The 18,154-nt window shown below is 34.7% G+C and overlaps 4 protein-coding genes across 11 annotated transcripts in view; 2 read left to right on the forward strand and 2 right to left on the reverse strand.

Annotated features, from left to right (window-relative positions):
* Positions 1 to 6,420, forward strand: part of LOC108629909 (F-box/LRR-repeat protein 3) — a 10,853-nt gene extending 4,433 nt beyond the window's left edge. For 6 of the 7 annotated variants that reach the window (XM_026817890.1, XM_018032886.2, XM_018032873.2 and 3 more), the window contains 3 exons: positions 610 to 829; positions 1,113 to 1,358; positions 6,353 to 6,420. In XM_026817890.1, coding sequence (XP_026673691.1) covers positions 610 to 829; positions 1,113 to 1,358; positions 6,353 to 6,377 — 491 coding nt within the window. In that variant the 3' untranslated portion in view covers positions 6,378 to 6,420. Of the gene's footprint in view, positions 1 to 609; positions 830 to 1,112; positions 1,508 to 6,352 lie in introns of those variants that run through there. The other variant, XM_026817912.1, reaches the window with a different exon arrangement.
* On the reverse strand, positions 2,429 to 5,993 carry LOC108630252 (transmembrane protein 185B). Its single transcript, XM_018033437.2, has 6 exons — positions 5,655 to 5,993; positions 4,667 to 5,012; positions 4,288 to 4,587; positions 4,090 to 4,213; positions 3,791 to 4,015; positions 2,429 to 3,710 (listed from the first exon to the last, which is right to left on the reverse strand). The coding sequence occupies exons 1-5, from the start codon at positions 5,690 to 5,692 to the stop codon at positions 3,804 to 3,806; spliced, it is 1,020 nt and encodes a 339-aa protein (XP_017888926.1). The 5' UTR covers positions 5,693 to 5,993; the 3' UTR covers positions 2,429 to 3,710; positions 3,791 to 3,803.
* Positions 6,413 to 8,259, forward strand: RpS3A (ribosomal protein S3A). Of its 2 annotated transcripts, none has more exons than XM_018032848.2 (5): positions 6,413 to 6,500; positions 6,935 to 7,038; positions 7,253 to 7,575; positions 7,787 to 7,948; positions 8,030 to 8,259. In XM_018032848.2, exons 2-5 carry the CDS (start codon positions 6,984 to 6,986, stop codon positions 8,180 to 8,182), a joined length of 693 nt encoding a protein of 230 aa, XP_017888337.1. In that variant the 5' UTR covers positions 6,413 to 6,500; positions 6,935 to 6,983; the 3' UTR covers positions 8,183 to 8,259. The 2 variants fall into 2 exon arrangements, with proteins under 2 accessions (XP_017888337.1, XP_017888327.1); XM_018032838.2 differs by having other exon boundaries at positions 6,414 to 6,496.
* A 199-nt stretch (positions 8,260 to 8,458) lies between these two features.
* LOC108629899 (putative fatty acyl-CoA reductase CG5065) lies at positions 8,459 to 16,575 on the reverse strand. The gene is made up of 9 exons (XM_018032862.2): positions 16,364 to 16,575; positions 12,808 to 13,035; positions 10,324 to 10,487; positions 10,113 to 10,248; positions 9,839 to 10,038; positions 9,515 to 9,767; positions 9,178 to 9,368; positions 8,847 to 9,104; positions 8,459 to 8,763 (listed from the first exon to the last, which is right to left on the reverse strand). Exons 2-9 carry the CDS (start codon positions 13,015 to 13,017, stop codon positions 8,628 to 8,630), a joined length of 1,548 nt encoding a protein of 515 aa, XP_017888351.1. The 5' UTR covers positions 13,018 to 13,035; positions 16,364 to 16,575; the 3' UTR covers positions 8,459 to 8,627.
* Between the last annotated feature and the right edge of the window lie 1,579 nt (positions 16,576 to 18,154).

The raw sequence follows: 18,154 nt of genomic DNA on the forward strand, positions 1-18,154 counted from the left end.
ATATCCTTTTCTATTTTTTACATGAAAGAAACAGCTAAATACGTAAAAAAATGGTATAATTTCTAGCGTAGGCATACATATGTATGTATACTGTACACGTTGTAGATTTCTAATAATGTCGGGAGATTACTGTTTACAAAAGAAGGAAACATTAATTTAACATGCGATTCCTAAGTGAAAAATATTCATTCGTCATATATTTCGTATTGCTAAAAAGAGATCGTAATATTTATTACAAGAAGAGCACCAGAAACATTTGTAGTCACGTGAATCATTCTACATCACTGACTGAGTCAGATCTGATCCGTGTACGTAAAAAGAGAACAGAGCGAGAAAAGAAACCGTCGTATTGTAAAAATTGCTCGTGTCTGTTAATACCAAAAATATAAACTTTATTAGATTATAATGGTACTTCTTGCATGTGGTGTATATAAAATAAAATGATACCATACTACTTAATCATCGATCGTCGCTCATGATAGATATGTATAATATACAATAATTATTATAGTCTATAATATCTCTTTAAGAGAACAGACGTAGTCATTTTATGGCAAGTAACAATGCAATTATACAATAGATCATATCGTAAATAACAAACTTTTACAGGGATCCAGGCATTGGTCAGTTACTGTCAATACCTGCAAGAATTATCGCTCTCTTATTCATTGCTTAGCGACGAGTTGCTACTAGCCCTGAGCTCCGAAAAACAAGTGCAATTGGAAACCTTACGATTGGAAGTGCATCCAGATACGAAACCGTTTCCGCGTGTCAGCGACAAGGCTTGGTTTACGTTTTCCAGTCATTTGCCGAACATAAATCTTGTGCTGTGAGTGCACATTAATTATCCGCGCTTTTTTCTCACTATCTCGATCCTCTTTTGCGTGTTATACAAAAAATTACAGTATAAAATAAACGAACGCATAATATCATCGATTATTTATTCGAAATTAAACCTTTGAATGAAGATCCATATTTTTTAATATCAATTCACCGGTTCAGTGACACCTATTTGTATCTGTTGGTTGGGTCAATTAATGGTTACAAGTAGAAAAATAGTATATGCATTATCAGCTTATCGTGTAATATAACGTTTTTTACAATAAAATTAGATTGTCTTATATGACAAATGAAGACGATCAAAGTCTGCTGTTCGCGCCGTACGTTCCTGTGACGCACTTGTATTTCGGAGAAGCACCATCGGAAGCGACTATGTTATGCGTCGGATGCCAGTGCCCGCGGCTGGTCGAGCTGGTGATCGCAGCCTATGGACCCGGTCCGATCGATCGTGCGTTACTCTCTATCGTTCAAGGATGCCCACGTTTAAGCGCTCTCGGTTTGGGTGATTGCGAAATCACGTATGTACTACAATAATATTATAACTATTTAATAAGTATAAATTCAATATAGATGAAATCGTGGGCGTGTACGAAGCGATATTTAAAATTTTTTATCCCGAGAAATCATATCGAGAAAATTTTTATTAAGTGGCAGTAATTGTTTAACCCATTGCANGAAAAGAAACCGTCGTATTGTAAAAATTGCTCGTGTCTGTTAATACCAAAAATATAAACTTTATTAGATTATAATGGTACTTCTTGCATGTGGTGTATATAAAATAAAATGATACCATACTACTTAATCATCGATCGTCGCTCATGATAGATATGTATAATATACAATAATTATTATAGTCTATAATGTTATTGTTAATACAACAAAGTATGTACATTATTTCTACATTATAATACAATAAATGATTGGGTATACTTAGTAATTACAATATCTAATAACGTTAACAATTAATGTCCTTAGCGTTAAACCATCTTTCCGTTTGCTCAATTTATGCGGTTATTATGCATTTTATTTTTCGTTTTTACATCTTGCCGATGCTACTCTAAAGATGCGAGGCGCTCAGTCTTGTATCCCAGCCGATATATCCAATCTCTCGTTCTCGTCAAGGCCGTTTAAAAACTTGATGTTCGAATAATGTACGTATTTTAGCTGCGTCCACCGTGAATTAATTGTAAAAGATAATCTGTGTCGCGCGTATATCATATCGAACAAATATCGTTAGACTTTTATAAACATCGTAATATTATCCGTTTTTATCGAAAGGGATCAGCGATCTTATTTTTCGTTTTATATGTGTATTTTAGAAATGAAATTGCTCGACGAGTAACAATACAGTGTTTGTCATGTAATCGATTACAAAATGTATTAATTATATATTTGTTATTAAGCAACTGACGAGTAGTAAGCGTACACAAAAATTTAATTCAATGCTTAAAGTAACAGAGCCCTTTGAACACGTTCATCGCGTACATATTAAAACGACTATACCTAGATAAATCTATATATTAATATAAATATTATAATGAGAAGTATTGCAAAGACCTTAGGAACACGTAGAAAAATTATTCTAATGTAAATGTATGGCTTTCCCTCTTGATCATCCAGTATCTCGTTACAAATGTAGATTTAAAATTTCCTATTAAAGTAGAAACTATCGGATAAAAGGGCTCGGAAATACGTAAAACGTTTAAACGAAAATAAAAATAAAACACGCGATTAATTTTATTTTTGTCGCTCTTTCAACAATTGTTTACTCGTTAATTGCTGTGATCTCATTGAACTTACTAGAACAGTACATTTGCGTTACATTGGTAAGTAAAGTATAAATGGAATTTTCCAAATAAAACATAAAATATAAAGTGGTATAATTATTTGTACTGTTCGTAGCGTTGACACGTTTCATACAGTGTACCTTTCGTATCTGTATAGAAACATACAAATTTTCTTTTTATTCAATCTGGATCAATTTGTCACGCAATCATTTTTCAGGCATGATCTGTACAGGGCTAGTGTACTCTAAAACGGGAAGTAGATACTATTTACATTAACGATTCTGCCTGGCAAGAAGCTTTGTATTCGTATTTATAACATTCTGCAGGTAAATCTGTTTAAAATATGTATATGGGATCATGTTGTAAATTAAGCTTGCCTCTGTACGAATCATGATTAATATGCGGAAGGTCCATCTCTTAAACGCAGTTCATAAACATGTCTAAAATATCGTTATATTTTCTTAGCACCAGCTTAGGCATGTTCACCATACGTTTTTATATGCGCTACTTTTGGCAAAGTAATAATAATTCTATCATTACGTAATGAATAATAGACTTAACAGAATAGGTCGGTAACTATCTATCTCTAAGGAGTCATCAAATAAATGGACGGGTCAGTTGCTTATTCTACGCGTACTTTAAGTGTTTTGGACACGCCGATAATCGATGCAGCTTTAAGAGACATATTATCTTTTTTTTTATTTTTTTCTTTTCTTGAGCACTGCGACCACTAAATTTACTATAGGGATCATTTCGTAGAGACGCGATCACTATTTCTCGTTACTTATTTTAAAACCCTGCCGAGACATTTTCTACAAAAATTTTCACGGCTCGTCGTGAGAAGCTTAAGCCCCAGGAACGAAAAAAGGGTAATATAATTATTATGATTGCCTTGGCGCACAATATACTTAACAATAACAAGATTTTCATTACGACGCATCGTACTGAAAATAACATCTCTTGATTTTTTCCTTTGTAACAGATTTCACTATTTTTTACGCACCTGTCCGTTACTCGTTAAGATATGGCTCTCGGTATAAACCAGTCATATCGATAAAAACCCATTAATTACCCAAATCGATCCTGTGTAATGAAGTTTCTTTTTAAATTGATGATCATTTTATGTATTATAATTATTTGCTTGCTATTGCATTTATTCGTACCTAAGCAACACAATCAATCTGGCATGTCGATCGAAATGATGGGTACAACGGGTTTCATTAGGTCGATTTTCTTAACGTGTTTCTCGTTCTTCTCTGAAACCATTGGTTCCGACGGTGGTTGGTCATGCTCGCTTCTCGGTTGGTAAGAAATGTTACCGTATTCTTGTAGCAGCGGGCACAAACCAAGTAAAAAGTGACAAAAATCTTTCCTAATACCGAACCACCCTAGAATTGAGAACAAAATATTTAGCAATGTATAAACCAGTAACGTTATTGATAAAACGTGATTATTCTCTTACATCTGTTTCCTCCTTTCGCGTCAAAAGACATAAAAATAAGTGTAATATGAGATACTAAAAGTGGCGTTGCTATTATAGTATAATTCAATGAGATAACTTCATCCAATTTATTTGCTAATAGTACCTGAATTAAAATATAGTATTAAAAATTATTCATTAACTGTACTTGAAATATTTAAACTCATTTTCGATTCTTACTTGAAACACTAGGATTGGAACTACGAGAAATGTGTATGCCAGTGCAGAGTTCAACGATGTCCGCCTCTGTCTGGCATTGATCTGTGGAGTTCTCAATAAAACAGCTGCAAATACTATTGCATATAGAACTGCAACTAGAGATAAGGATAAAAGTGCCCAGAGGGGAGCAAACACTACTTCCCAGCTCCACATTATAAAACCGTCTAGTCTTAATGCTAGGAAAATGAACTGTAGCACGTTGACTGCACAAAATAATTCGAGCTCGAAAGATCGGTCGTGTTTCGCAGCCCATATGCACACCTAAAGCGATAAAGATATTTAAGTGTTTCTTATAAACTTGGCTTACATCGATCTTAGGTAGAATCTGACAATTACTCACAGCTATTGACACTATAGAGATGAAGATAAGTGGTATAAATACTAGTATCCAGAGGTGTCTTTCAGACTCTAATTTATCACATACTAACAGTTCAAACATTAACAGGATCAAGTGTAATGCCAATGTAATCAACATTGCTTTATAATGTACATAGGCATCCCCTTCCAACCTTGCATGTGGATGTCTCCACCAAACGTAACTTCCAATGGTAGCACCCAAAATTACCATACTCTTCCAGAACCATATTGGCATAAATACAGTCCAATAACTCCATTCTATGAATCCATCCAAACGAAGTGCAAACAGGGTTGTAAATATCATCAGACAGGTGTGTACCAAAAATTTACTAAAAGTAGAGATGAAAAATAATTAGCATTGTATTAGAATTCTTTTATTGCATTTGTCAGACTTATTCCAGAAAAGTATTAATTTTATGAGGACTTTAAACGAAGAACAAATATAATTCATCAGTTTTCATATGTTAACTGTGCTGTAAATTTTACAAATAATTTTTATTAATCATTTTTGTTATCTTAAAGCTCATTAACTTATATAACCATAAGACATTATTTTTTCGCTCGTGAAGAAGTGCTTATCATCGATAGGAAAATTTATAAAGGTCATCAACCTTGCAACACTGCAAAATCGTGCCGAATAAAGCGGCGAAAATTTGTTTAAAATAAACAGCTGACCCAATTATTAGAGAGCATATCCCAGATCAAGATTGAAGCTATCAATAGACGTTCGATTCAAGCAAAAAATGAATCAACCATAAATCGAATTGTGTAATATTCAGAATAACAATCATTTACAGACATCATGAAATTGAACAATAAATTTTCCCACATAACAAAGACATGTGTTAATCCTTTGTGGTTCGCATACATGGGTATTCGTAATGTTGCGTCGTGCAATGGAAACTGATATTTGTACTTCATGGATTAAAACAATAATTATTTTTAAATCTCTGTGAGACAAGATTCTTTACCTTGGATTGAAATCCTGGAACAGTGTTTGCAGATTCATGATTATCAGAATATTTGATAGGCCAGCTAGAGTCGATACGAAATCCTGTCTACGATCAACGCGTGTACATTCATTCCACTGGAAATCGTTTTATTTACCGCACAACTTATCGCGGAAGAACACGAACGGTGGTGATGTCTGCATTTGCGCTCGAAGAAAAAATAAATCCTACCTACCTACCCGTTCTATGTCTTACATGCGAAAATTCGAATTGCACTGAAATTAGCCGAAGGCCAACAGCTGTCGACATTCGATACGTCAAGTGTAAACTCAAACGCTAACAGAATAGCAGAGAACTTCGTACTTATCTAAACAAATTTGAAAATTATCATAAATAAAATACATTTGATCGTAGGTAATGTATTTCATATTTTCTTCTATTGTAAGAATTAAGATAATATCTATATTCAAAGATTTTTATACTGTTTAATATACGTATGGCGATTACTGAATGAAAAGTATACTTTCATCTTCTCTTAATGTTATTAGAATTATACGTTCATTTATACGAAGTATTTCCATATTGTTTCATGCTGTTGGTAAATTTAATGTTAAATAATAAAAGATTTTTGTACATATGAACAAAATTGTTTTAAAAATACGAATGGAGTGGTAGCGTATCAGCCAATGTTGTTCACGTATATATCGACGATCCGATAGATGCCGGTTTCCGGTTTCCGCTTGAGCGGCTTGACGAGGCTTGAGCTTGAGCGCGAGCTTCTTTTTGTGTGTAACGTTCACCATGGCGGTGGGTAAAAATAAGGGGCTGTCGAAAGGAGGCAAAAAGGGTATGAAGAAAAAGATGTAGGTAAATTATAACGTTACCTCGAAATACTTTAAGCATCGCTTGTGTAACATGTGTAATATGCTTTTTCGCATCGTCAAAGATGCGTTTTATTGAAATAGATTTTGTCGAGATTCGAGATCGACAATCGAATGTTTGCATACATTCCATGTTAGTCTATTGCTTTTATTCATACTTCTTCCTATGAAATATATTTTGGTTTTTTAAAGGTTTACTGCAGATTAATGCTTGTAATCATTACTGAGTGTTTTTCCATATTGAATCATGTTTGCTATGTTAATCTTGTGTGGATTAGTAGATCAATGTGATTCAAAATACGTCTTATAAAGCAAGTTCATAAGTGATTGCTATTGAATAACTTATAACTGAAATAATAACGAAAATGAAAGAGATTTATACTATCGGAGCTCTAACTTAATTTTTGTTATCAATTGCAGCGTCGATCCTTTCACTCGTAAGGATTGGTACGATGTCAAGGCACCATCTATGTTTACCAATCGTCAGGTTGGAAAAACGTTGGTGAATAGAACTCAGGGAACAAGTAAGTTACTTATTTAAAAGAACTTTGCAGCTCCAGCTCCATAAAAGTTTTATTCATACTTTATATGGCGTTTTATGTTGCATAGAGAAAAGCAGATACTTACCATAGTATTATTCTACTTATAATAATGCTAAAATTTTCTTCTGCTACACATTTCCACTGAACAATGCAGATTTCTGTTAATTAACTTATAATTTTTCCATTCATTTTATAGAAATTGCTTCTGAGGGTCTGAAATACAGAGTATTCGAGGTCTCCCTAGCAGATTTGCAGAATGATGGAGGTGCGGAAAGGTCTTTCCGTAAATTTAGGTTAATCGCCGAAGATGTTCAACATCGTAATGTCTTGACCAATTTCCATGGCATGGACCTCACCACGGACAAACTGAGATCCATGGTTAAGAAATGGCAGACTCTGATAGAAGCTAGTGTAGATGTAAAAACTACAGATGGGTACCTTCTCAGAGTTTTTTGCATTGGGTTCACTAATAAAGACCAGATGAGCACCAGGAAAACGTGTTATGCTCAGCATTCACAGGTACATTTCTCCAGTGAATCTCTATCTTTTGATAAATGCAACTAAATATGCACGAAAATCGTGAACTTATTTTCGTGTATGAAGAGGTTGCATATAGCAAATGCACTCGCTTACCACACTATTTTTGGATTAGAAAATAGTGATATAAGATGTCGCGACATTTTTCAAGTATGCAACAAGAAGGTGGTCGAACCGTATTTTGTTTGTTTAGGTCAAGAGAATCAGACAAAAGATGGTAGACACCATCATCAATGACGTCACAAAAAGTGATTTGAGAGGTGTCGTCAGTAAACTCCTGCCAGATGCTACGGCCAAAGACATTGAGAAAGCATCGCTCGGAATTTACCCACTCCATGATGTATATATCCGGAAGGTATGTAAATTATTATTGTTCTGTTGTTAATATTTGTTATGTGCTTAAACGTAAGTAACGAATGCGTTACGAATGTTACAGGTGAAGGTTTTAAAAAAACCACGCTTCGAATTAAGTAAATTACTGGAGCTCCACGGAGACGGGGCGGGCAGTAAGAGTGAGGAAGCAGGTGAAAGTGGTTCGAAGGTTGACAGACCAGAGGGCTATGAACCACCTGTCCAAGAGTCTGTTTAAGTGTAAGAGAGTAAATTTTATATTTATATATTAAAATTTAAATAAAAAACCACGTTAAAGTGCGACTAACGCTTCTATTTCATTCTTTTTATTCAACCTGCTTACTCTTTCCCAAGAGTATGTGGAAAGTACCGTTCATTTTCATAGAGAAGGTACAAGTCTGGTCCCATTGAAAGCAATGAGGCTCGAGTGCTTTTTTTATAGAAATGGATGATACGTACGTATGTATGAATGTATGTGAAAATCAGATAAAAAGCATGAAATAATTTAACGGAATTCGATTTTATCAGTTTTATTATTGAAAACATAATTTTATAATACAACGTGTCTTACCGATAACTTGTCAATAATTGACAAGTTAGAAGTTCGTAGTCCATTTGGTCGTACTACAATGATTATAATTACTACAAGGTACTGAACATATTAGGAATTAAGCAATAGGTAGTTAACGTGCTAAAGTTTTTGCAGCAAGCGTCCAACCTCCTATCAATAGCGCTCTGAAACTATCGCTCCAGGATGCTAGGATGTATATTAGTAATCCGACGAAAAGTATTTTCGTAATGACATCTACCCAGTACATTCTATAATATTTATTAGGAAAAGAATTAGGTATTTTTTTCAAAATCAATTCTGCAATAGAAATAAAATTGAAATAAATTCTCACATTCTTAAGTGTCTTCGAGCAGCTGGCAGAGTTTCTGGCGGTTCGTTTAGAACGTAAATCCTTGCTGATCGTATACATGATTCGAAATACGCGTCTATGTCCATATCATCTCCATGTACTTGGTAAATTTTATATTCCACTGGATTCAGTTTTGCTCGTATATCATACATATTCGCGTTATCAAAATCCCATTGATTGTTCGCATAATACTCAAACACTTCGAAACCTTTTAGTATCCTACGTTGCACTCTGCACATACTTTACGATACGAAATTTTTATTGAAAACGATTTGCTATTAACTTATTAGCAAAATACCAAAAATGTACATACATTGGTTTGTAGCCTGCAAGGAATATAAGAGCGTCTATGAGGTAAGCCGGTATCATATGGAACAATAGAACGCATATATTATGCATCAGCCTTGATTTCTTCATGCTTCCACCTGGGTACCAAACGACCCCATTAAGTGGCACCTTTTCCGTTATTCTTCGACCTCTAGCTATAATTTCTGCCCATGATACCTAAAACGTTAATAATTTGCTCGGTTAAGCGTAAGTTGTATAATCTATTGTGACTGCTTTTGATCACGATCTCCTGTCTTCTTTTCTTCTTAAATAAATGGCCCCAAATTTTTGAGTTCTAGTGTAAAAGAACTTTCATAATTCACCTTGAACTCGGAGCTACTTGTAACGTTGTAAAACCTTTTCTCGTGGTCCTTACAATAAATAAAGTTCCAGGAGCTGGTAAGAATTACGTTCACCACAATATCGACAGGGGCATAGTCGGCATAGCTAGATTCATTGCAATACATTGTTCGAATTACACCTTTGCCAGCTCCAATTAAGAGTCCCGTCGGTCCATTGAGATTGTCAGTCCATCCCGGTATTGGTTCTTTCCATATAGGTATTATTATGCTCGGTCTTAATGAAATTTTAAGTGATGAGAATATATTATTATCATCATAAACATGGTTGTATCCAATAATTTGTACCTCAGTATAATTGCTGGAAGTTCTGACATTACTTCTTGAACGAGACCTTCCGACAAAGCTTTGGTAAAAGCGTATGTATTCGGAAAGCCTCCGAGGATTTTGTCTGTCATAGCTTCGACGACATTGTCGTCCATCCATTCTACGCATTTAATTATTTTATGAGGGTCAGCTGGTGGTGGATACGGTTTTTCTCTCAGGATCTAAAAGACAAGATGAATATTAAATGATGTTGGAACAAAGTACTGTACGTATACGCGCTTGAAAGTAACAGCACTTTTTCTTCGAGATGGCAATACGCTGTGCTGATGTGAGCGAATAATTTCAAATGCTTCATCTCTTTGGCTAGTTCCAACATTTGCTTTGTACCCCGCGTGTTCAGCAGTACTGCTTTCTTCAATAACTCGTCGAATCTATGAAAATCGGACGATTAAGTTTAACGCGAATTCCAGAAGAATTAGTATTGTATTCAATGTTATGTTAGTTACCGTACTGTGGCAGCTGCGTGATACACGATATTCACTTTTTCACAAAGCATCTTCCTATCTTGCGGAGAAATTCCAAGTCCGGGTAACATCACGTCTCCGTTTACAATAGTTACGGACTTTTTAAGTGCCTCTACTCCTCTCTGATTTTTAACTTTTTCAAACAGCTGGAAATTGAGTTACAAATCCAAAATAAATTAAACGTTTTACTGTAAGCAACAATTAAAAATGTATGTCAATTGATGAAGAGTACACATTGAGTTAAGAATTATCAGTTCTGTATAAATTATCAGTGAGAACAATTTCATCATGATATTCCATAATGATCAATCTCGTACTCGTATAAGAAAAATTTCATCAGAATCCAATCTGACATAAAGCTAATATTCTTCGACGATTACACGAAACAGGTGTACGTGTTAGGATAGACTTTTGGGTTTAATAAAGTACGAAAGATATGACATAACGGATCCTCACGAGGAACGAGAACTTTCACCGTGTACGACACTTGATAATAATGACGATAATAGCGTTTCTCATTCTTCCCTGTACACGAGGCCTTGACTCAGTTTCTCTGACTTTTTTTATCACGCTTTCATCGCGAATCTCATCTCAACCCGAGAAAATTGTATCAAATCAAGCCAGCAAAATCATTGCTATTGCGCTACAAGTTTTAACACGTGAAGTATAAAAATTTCTCGTATTGGTCAATTTTGTATTTAACGACGTATGATGGTAATATTCAAAACTGCAATATAACTAACGTAATCCATTACAACGTTATGAAGTTTTTCCACATTCCATACCAAATGAATATGACACTTTGATTTACGCTCGGTATATTGTTGCAAAGTGTATTCGTTAACTAACGTACGTGTCCATCAAAAGATCGTAAAATCATGTTTGAACGATTGTTCAGAATTATTGAGAAGCTTTTTCTTTTTTAGAGGAATAAAGATTCTGGGAACAGCGAATAGTTTGGTACGCATTATGTAACGCGGTGTAATGCAAATGGTCAACGAACGAACAATTAAACGTCATGATTTACACGTTCCGCTAGTCATCCCAACTTTCTCGAAAATATTTGCGTATATTAGAATGTTTCGTCTCCGCGTTTCGTCTGTGTAACATTCTCTACGTTTAAATAATACATCCTCTTAATCTGGAAAGAGTAGGTTCTTATATACTTGTCATCATTCGTCAAAATTCAAGTTACTTTCATACGGCTAGTTCTTTTTCGTGAAAGAGGATGTCTCAATCAGAGTACACGAATCAAGGTGCTGTTATCATACGATCTACCTAATGTTTACACAATTACGCTTTCTCTAAACGTGTTTTATGAAATGTGTTGCAACGATATACGCGCTAAGACACATGGAAAACTGCTATAATAATAAGTGGAACACTTAATATTTCATATTTCTGAAAGATCAAAGATTCGACTTTAAAACTGTTGAATTTGTAGTATTAAATAGTTAGGTCGAAAGGAATCTTCGGTAATCAGTTCATACAAAAAAATCTTTCGCGTGATTCAATTTTTTCATAGTTATGTAACACATCCTATAAGTTAGAGTGTACAACGTAAAACAATCGTAGTAGTTTAAGGATGTATTGGCTATACAGTCAATCCCAAAAGTGTATGCACTTTAGAAATGCATTTTTTAAAAAGAAATCAGACGTAGGAAGAACATTGCTGATAATAAACAACAAAAAAAAATTTTCGATTTTTCCGAGATTTTTCCAAGGGGTACCCCTTCAATTTCTTCCAAATTTTCGTTTTTGGCCAATAACTTCCAAACCGTTGAATTTACGGGAAAATTGTATAGAACCTTTCTTGTAGAGGACGACGAGATCTACAATTTCCATGTAAATTTTTTTCGCTAGTGTCAATAGTTAACGAGTAATTTGCAAAAAACTGTTTTTTCGTTTTTCGCTAATAACTCATAAACTATTAATGCTAGCGAAAAGTTTTTATATAGAAATTGTAGATCTCGTCGTCCTCTATAAGAAAGGTCCTATGCAATTTTCCCGTATCTCCAAGGGTTTAGGAGTTATTGAGGAAAAACGAAATTTTTTTCCAAAAGTTCGCCGTTTCGACGCTGGGATGGTCGGATTTTGTCAACATCAATAAAATGCCAAATAATCATATGTAACTCATTAAATATCGAAGTTAGAAGGAAAACAACTTGTATTTGAAGCATTTTTCGCAATTTTGAAAAAAAAAATTTTCGTCAGCGTCAATACTTAATTGGATATTTCCTACTTTTTAGCACGTAGCTATTTATTATTAGCATTATTCTTCCGACGTCTGATTTCTTTTTAATTATAGGAAATGCGTTTTTCTAAGGTACATAAACTTTTGGGATTGGCTGTATAGCCAATACATCCTTAAATTGTTCAGTCTTCATAAAGAAATTCATTCTTTCCACTTGTGCGTTTTATTGTTCGCCTGTTTAACTGATTAACATAGCAGTGCGTGTTGCTTACCGGCGAGTTAAAGATTTCTTCTAAGCGATATTTTGGATCCTTGCCCTTTTTCGGCCTGACCAACATGTAAATTTGTCCAGTGTTCGGCAGACATCTGAGGAACTTCTCGATGATAACTTTTCCTAGGAAACCAGTGCCACCGGTGATTAGGATATTCTGATCTTTGAACGTATCCGCTACTCTGTCAGGGATCTCTTCCATTGTTGCCATGATTTATTATCTAATTTTCTGAAATTATATGCAATTGTTTGAATTATTTCGAATCAAAGCTGTGAACTTCAAGTACACCAGTGTCTTCTTCTTTTCCATTAATTTCAGTAAGGATGACGTACGTAGTTACGTACTCACTCAAACGTACGTCAGAAAAACTATTTAATTGTCGTGAGATGACATCTTTCTTAGCAAAAAAGTTCGTTCTGGTACATTTCTTGCTAATGAAGATTTTACACTTATTCTGTAAACAAGACGTAACATCCAATAAACATATAAAATCAATTTTTTAGAGCTATCATAATTACGTTAATTTGTCAATTAAAACTCTTGAAACAAATATTGATCATATTGTAGATTGCATAACGTGGCGTTTTTTAATTTCACTTCTTTCGTATACAGGGCCATACGTAAACGAGTCTTTTTCCTATCAACAGTAAGCACTAATTATTAAATTCTTATTCCTTAAGTAATCGACGTATTGTGCGATGTTACCGATTCTTTAACCAAACATTCCATATAAAATATTTCCAAATATAAAGAGGAGCAAAAATCTCTTATGATTTATTTATTGTAACATACAGAAACATTTATTATTTTTCACTTCACTAAAACCCAACATATAATGAAATATAGTTGTATATAAATTATGAAATGATCGTGGAGTGCGATAGTTCTTCAGAAATTATTTTAATTATACAAGAGGTCAGGTGACTGGTTGTACTAACTGACTCGTGAATTGAGGAATAGATAGGAACGCTTCAGGATGAAAGTGATGTGAATTATTATGGCAACGCAAATGTTATCAGTGATGGAGCAATTATAGCTATTGGAACGAGGCAAAAGGTGGTAATTTAATAATTTTCTTGTATGGAAGAAAATGACACGTTCTTCGGGTTACGTAGACTAAAAGTTCAGATGTCAAAGGAAATATTTTCTGATCAGTTATTTCGTTTGTTATAATAAATGATTAACCATTTTTTGAAACTATAAGAGCGTGAAAAGAACGAAAGAATGTCCTAATATAAAAATTATTCGAATTCCTGAAATCACATGTACACTGAATTAAGAAGGAATTCGAGCGTAGATCATAAAAAGCTACAAAATTTAATTAGCACTGTGATTAAACAGTACGAACATTATTACGGAGATGAAAGGACGAATTAATACGAACAAGAAATTAATTAATATGAGGAACAACAAAGTGCGTGTAAAATATTTGACTTTTAGTAGAAATATACGAAGAGTTTCGTGACTGACTGAAATATCTTCAAGGCATCTGTTTAATGCTATTAACTTTCCATGCATACAAGTACTTTTAAAATGAATGATTTCCGAAGATATTTTGTAACTTTATGCACACTTTCAGATTTGTTTCATACAATATTACATATGTCATTCACGTTTCACTAAAATATCAGTTAAACCTGAAAAATGTGTAAAATAAAGAGTACAACCATATGCACTCTGATAAATATTTACATCATTTCACAAGTCACTTAGAGTTATAATTAGATCCATGAGAATCGTGTATTTAATTTTAATTCACAATGCCTGCCCTCGATATATATTTAGAACAAAAGTGAATGATTATAAGGAAACGTTAAGTAATTGACGCATTGCGATCGTAGTGGTTTTTCGAATTAGTGGTTTACCACTTACGATTAAAAGCTCAGATACTAGCGAACCGCAGATCTGATTCAGGCGCGACATACGCATTGCACAGTCATTCACGCAAAATAACAAATTATGGAGGATTATTTGTCTTGGAAGAATTAAATTCGAAAAAAGAAGAGTTAAATTATCATTTCAAATCGGCTTGAATGATAAACAAACGTGACGTATAATACCGTTTTTCGGAATACGCGGAAGGAAAAGACGTATGTTGTAACATTTGAAGGTAAACTACTTCGGCGTGACAACAAATAGTATGTACGATCAAGTTAGGATCATGATCAGGTTTACAATTGTCGTAATATCTGCCGGACGTGTACCACATGTAATCATGTTTTCGTAACTCACATGACGCATCTTAAAAATCGTCCAATCTGTGCTACTCGGAAAACTAACTCCAAGACTGTTGTTATCGTTACCTAACTCGTTTCATTACCTATTAATAATTTAATAACTTTCCATTATGAAAATATTCGAACAATTATGAAATTCTGGCCAGCTTCCTTTGTGTGCACTGGGTGTAAAGATTTTTTCGAAAATGAAATCTGCATGCAAAAAAGGACATTATCATTATGCAAACAACCCATGGGGACGTTGCAACAGCTTTTATGGCGACGACAAAGCGTAATATTCTATTGACAAAGAAACGCGAGCGACAGGACTTGGCTGGTTCGAAAAGATTTTTGCAACGTGAGGAATAGGCAAACGGGTCGCTTTCCCTGTCATTAATACCTGACCATTTCCAAATAGCAAATCTTAATTTGAAGAAACTATTTGTAATAATACATTCGATACATAATATTTTGTTACATAATTCTGACAAGATTTACTCATCGAACTAGGTACACAGATAAATACTGTGCAGATTTTCTACGAAACTTGCGTCACTAATACTTTAAGTCTTCGTTTCCAAATCATAATGTCGAAATATACGTTTGAGAATATCGAATTTGTCCTGCTACTGCTTGTTTAAATATTCAAAATCATCAAGTTTTCTGTATATGTAGACAAGTATTTTGTATGTTATGCTGAACTTTGCAAGTTTCCAGGCATCAAATTATATATTCGATACCTGACACTTATTGCTCGGCAATTAATCGACAGAAAAAACGTGTACAGCCACTCGGACCGCCGTTCTGTAATTTTTATTGCAAAAAGTGAAACATATCGCATTTTCATTGAATATAATAGAAGCTGACAATATGCCCATATCCAGTGATAGTACGGATATCTAATATTAAAATCACAGTACTCAATGTTCGATACAAATAGGCAGGCTGTATAGAGTTAGCATTCTTACCAAGAATTGCTTCACTTATGTTAGAAAGTTTGGCATTTATTGACTTGAATTTATTATTGGATATCTGAAACTCCAGTTTGCAATAATTGCGGTTTGGAATATGTTGTTTGTTTGTAATACTTAAATATTTCAGTGGCAGAAATGAACAGTTTTAGGGGTACTAGAGAATACTACTGATTTCAGAGTTGAAATCATTAGCATAGTAAGGATAAACACACCGTAAAATAAATCAAGTCTTCTTCGTTTCTCTCTTGCTTTATCCAATTAGACACTAAGACATTTCTGGACAAATCACTATAATATACATTTTTGCAACCCGCGATCGTTCTTTGAAGTACAAGTTCAAAAAAGCTCGCAGCCTCCAACACTTACTTTGAAAACTGGTAAGAAAATTCCGTTGGGTCCCGCGTTTTATCGGCACCGGGGGTGGACCGTGAGTCCAAAGAAAGGTCGAACGAACGGCACGACGAAAATGAATGCACGATCGTCGACGGTACACGCTGGCCGGTTAGAGTCGATCGGTCCTACTGCGACGATGTACTCGTTGCAGACTGAGAAAGCATAACGCTGGCCCAATACTTACTTTCCTGGACGATCATCGGTGCTCGATGCAGGCCCGTGTTTCGCTTTCGTCCGGCCTCTGTTCCCCACTCCAGTTTGTCCGAGCGAGCAATTCAATCTTGTTCACACACAACCTCGAGTCACGTAATAATTTTTATTCACTCACGTTTCGCCATCGCGATATTTGGGGAACCACTTTGAGGATATAGAAATTTGGACGCTATACCATCAGACGCATTTATAATTAATATTTGGAAAATCTGATGTGCAGACAACATGAACAACGCATGTGCATAAATTCAAGTTTTATTTTATATAAAAATCCACAATCTATATACTCATCTCTTTTGAACATCAAATCATTAGGACATGAAAATCGACGTTAGATCTAATTGTAAGAAAAACATTAGTACATCATGTTTGATAAATGAACGATTGAGCAATTGTAAAAAATCTCGTTGGATTGCTAAAACTTGCGAGCCCTTTGTCCAAAATTATATAACACGTAGAAAGGAGGTACAAGCAGTTCTTGTTGAACTCTCTCCTTCTCGAGTTGCCCAATTTAACACTAGCGATGCTTGGCGTCGGCGTGGATATTTTTTTTTTCAAAAGCGAAGTAGCATCATACGGCAGAAGTACTATTGAGGATGCAAGTGACTCATTTAATAAAGTGTTCATACGTAGACGGGTTCGTCAGTCAAACAGTTATTGCACGATTAATGCGAGTATTTGATTATGCAAATTCCTGCGTAGAACGCATGTACGCAAGAAGGTCAGGCTTATTTTATATATTTATTCTACTTGATAGATGTTAAGTGCCTAATAACTTAAGTAAATGGCCAATTAAGCAGTGGGAAAAGATCTGTTTAATAATTAAAAATGTCTAATTGTGAGAACTTGTAATTACTATGAAATTATTTATCACCATTCGGAGAAATAAGTAGAATTAGAATGCATCTCATAAATCTGGCACGCACATTTAAGAGTATACGATTTCTTATTAAAGAGTTACTTTGTTCTGTTTTTAATTTGTTGCATAATTGCATCGAATTTTACTGAAGATTTCTCTTGACGGGAATCCGTCTTGTTGAATAAAATTGTTCGTAATTTTTGCTGAATCAGGGTGAAGGGAGGAGGGGATTCGATTCGCCTTTGGTGAACCGACGTTTCGAAATTACCTGAGAACCGGAGTAAAGGCGACAACAGGGAATTTCATTCATGTCTGATATCAGAACCGACTATAAATAGCGTAGGAAAGTTTTGATTGAATGTCCCTTCTTGTTATTCAAATTGATTGATTTATACGTGCACTGGTCAATGCGCATTTCAAATTAAAGTTTCGCGTTGAGTATTTTTACACACCTCAAATATTTTTAGTCGTACTGACCGTCCCTGACACGAAGTGTTGCTCCTTGCAGATTGATGTTGTTCAATTTATATCAAGAATGTATTTCACTGACATTTAGGTATGAACGAACTTATTCTTTGATTCTCGTTTTCTTAATTACGTTGCAAAAAAAGGTACAAATCCGCACAAGTCTACTGATTTCGAAACGACTGACTTAGCGATAAATGGGCGAGTTTCCTTGTTCGAATGGACAG

This window comes from Ceratina calcarata, unplaced genomic scaffold (genome assembly GCF_001652005.2).
Source record: "Ceratina calcarata isolate Rehan_Ccalc_2016 unplaced genomic scaffold, ASM165200v1 scaffold140, whole genome shotgun sequence".
NCBI classification, from domain to species: domain Eukaryota; kingdom Metazoa; phylum Arthropoda; class Insecta; order Hymenoptera; family Apidae; genus Ceratina; species Ceratina calcarata.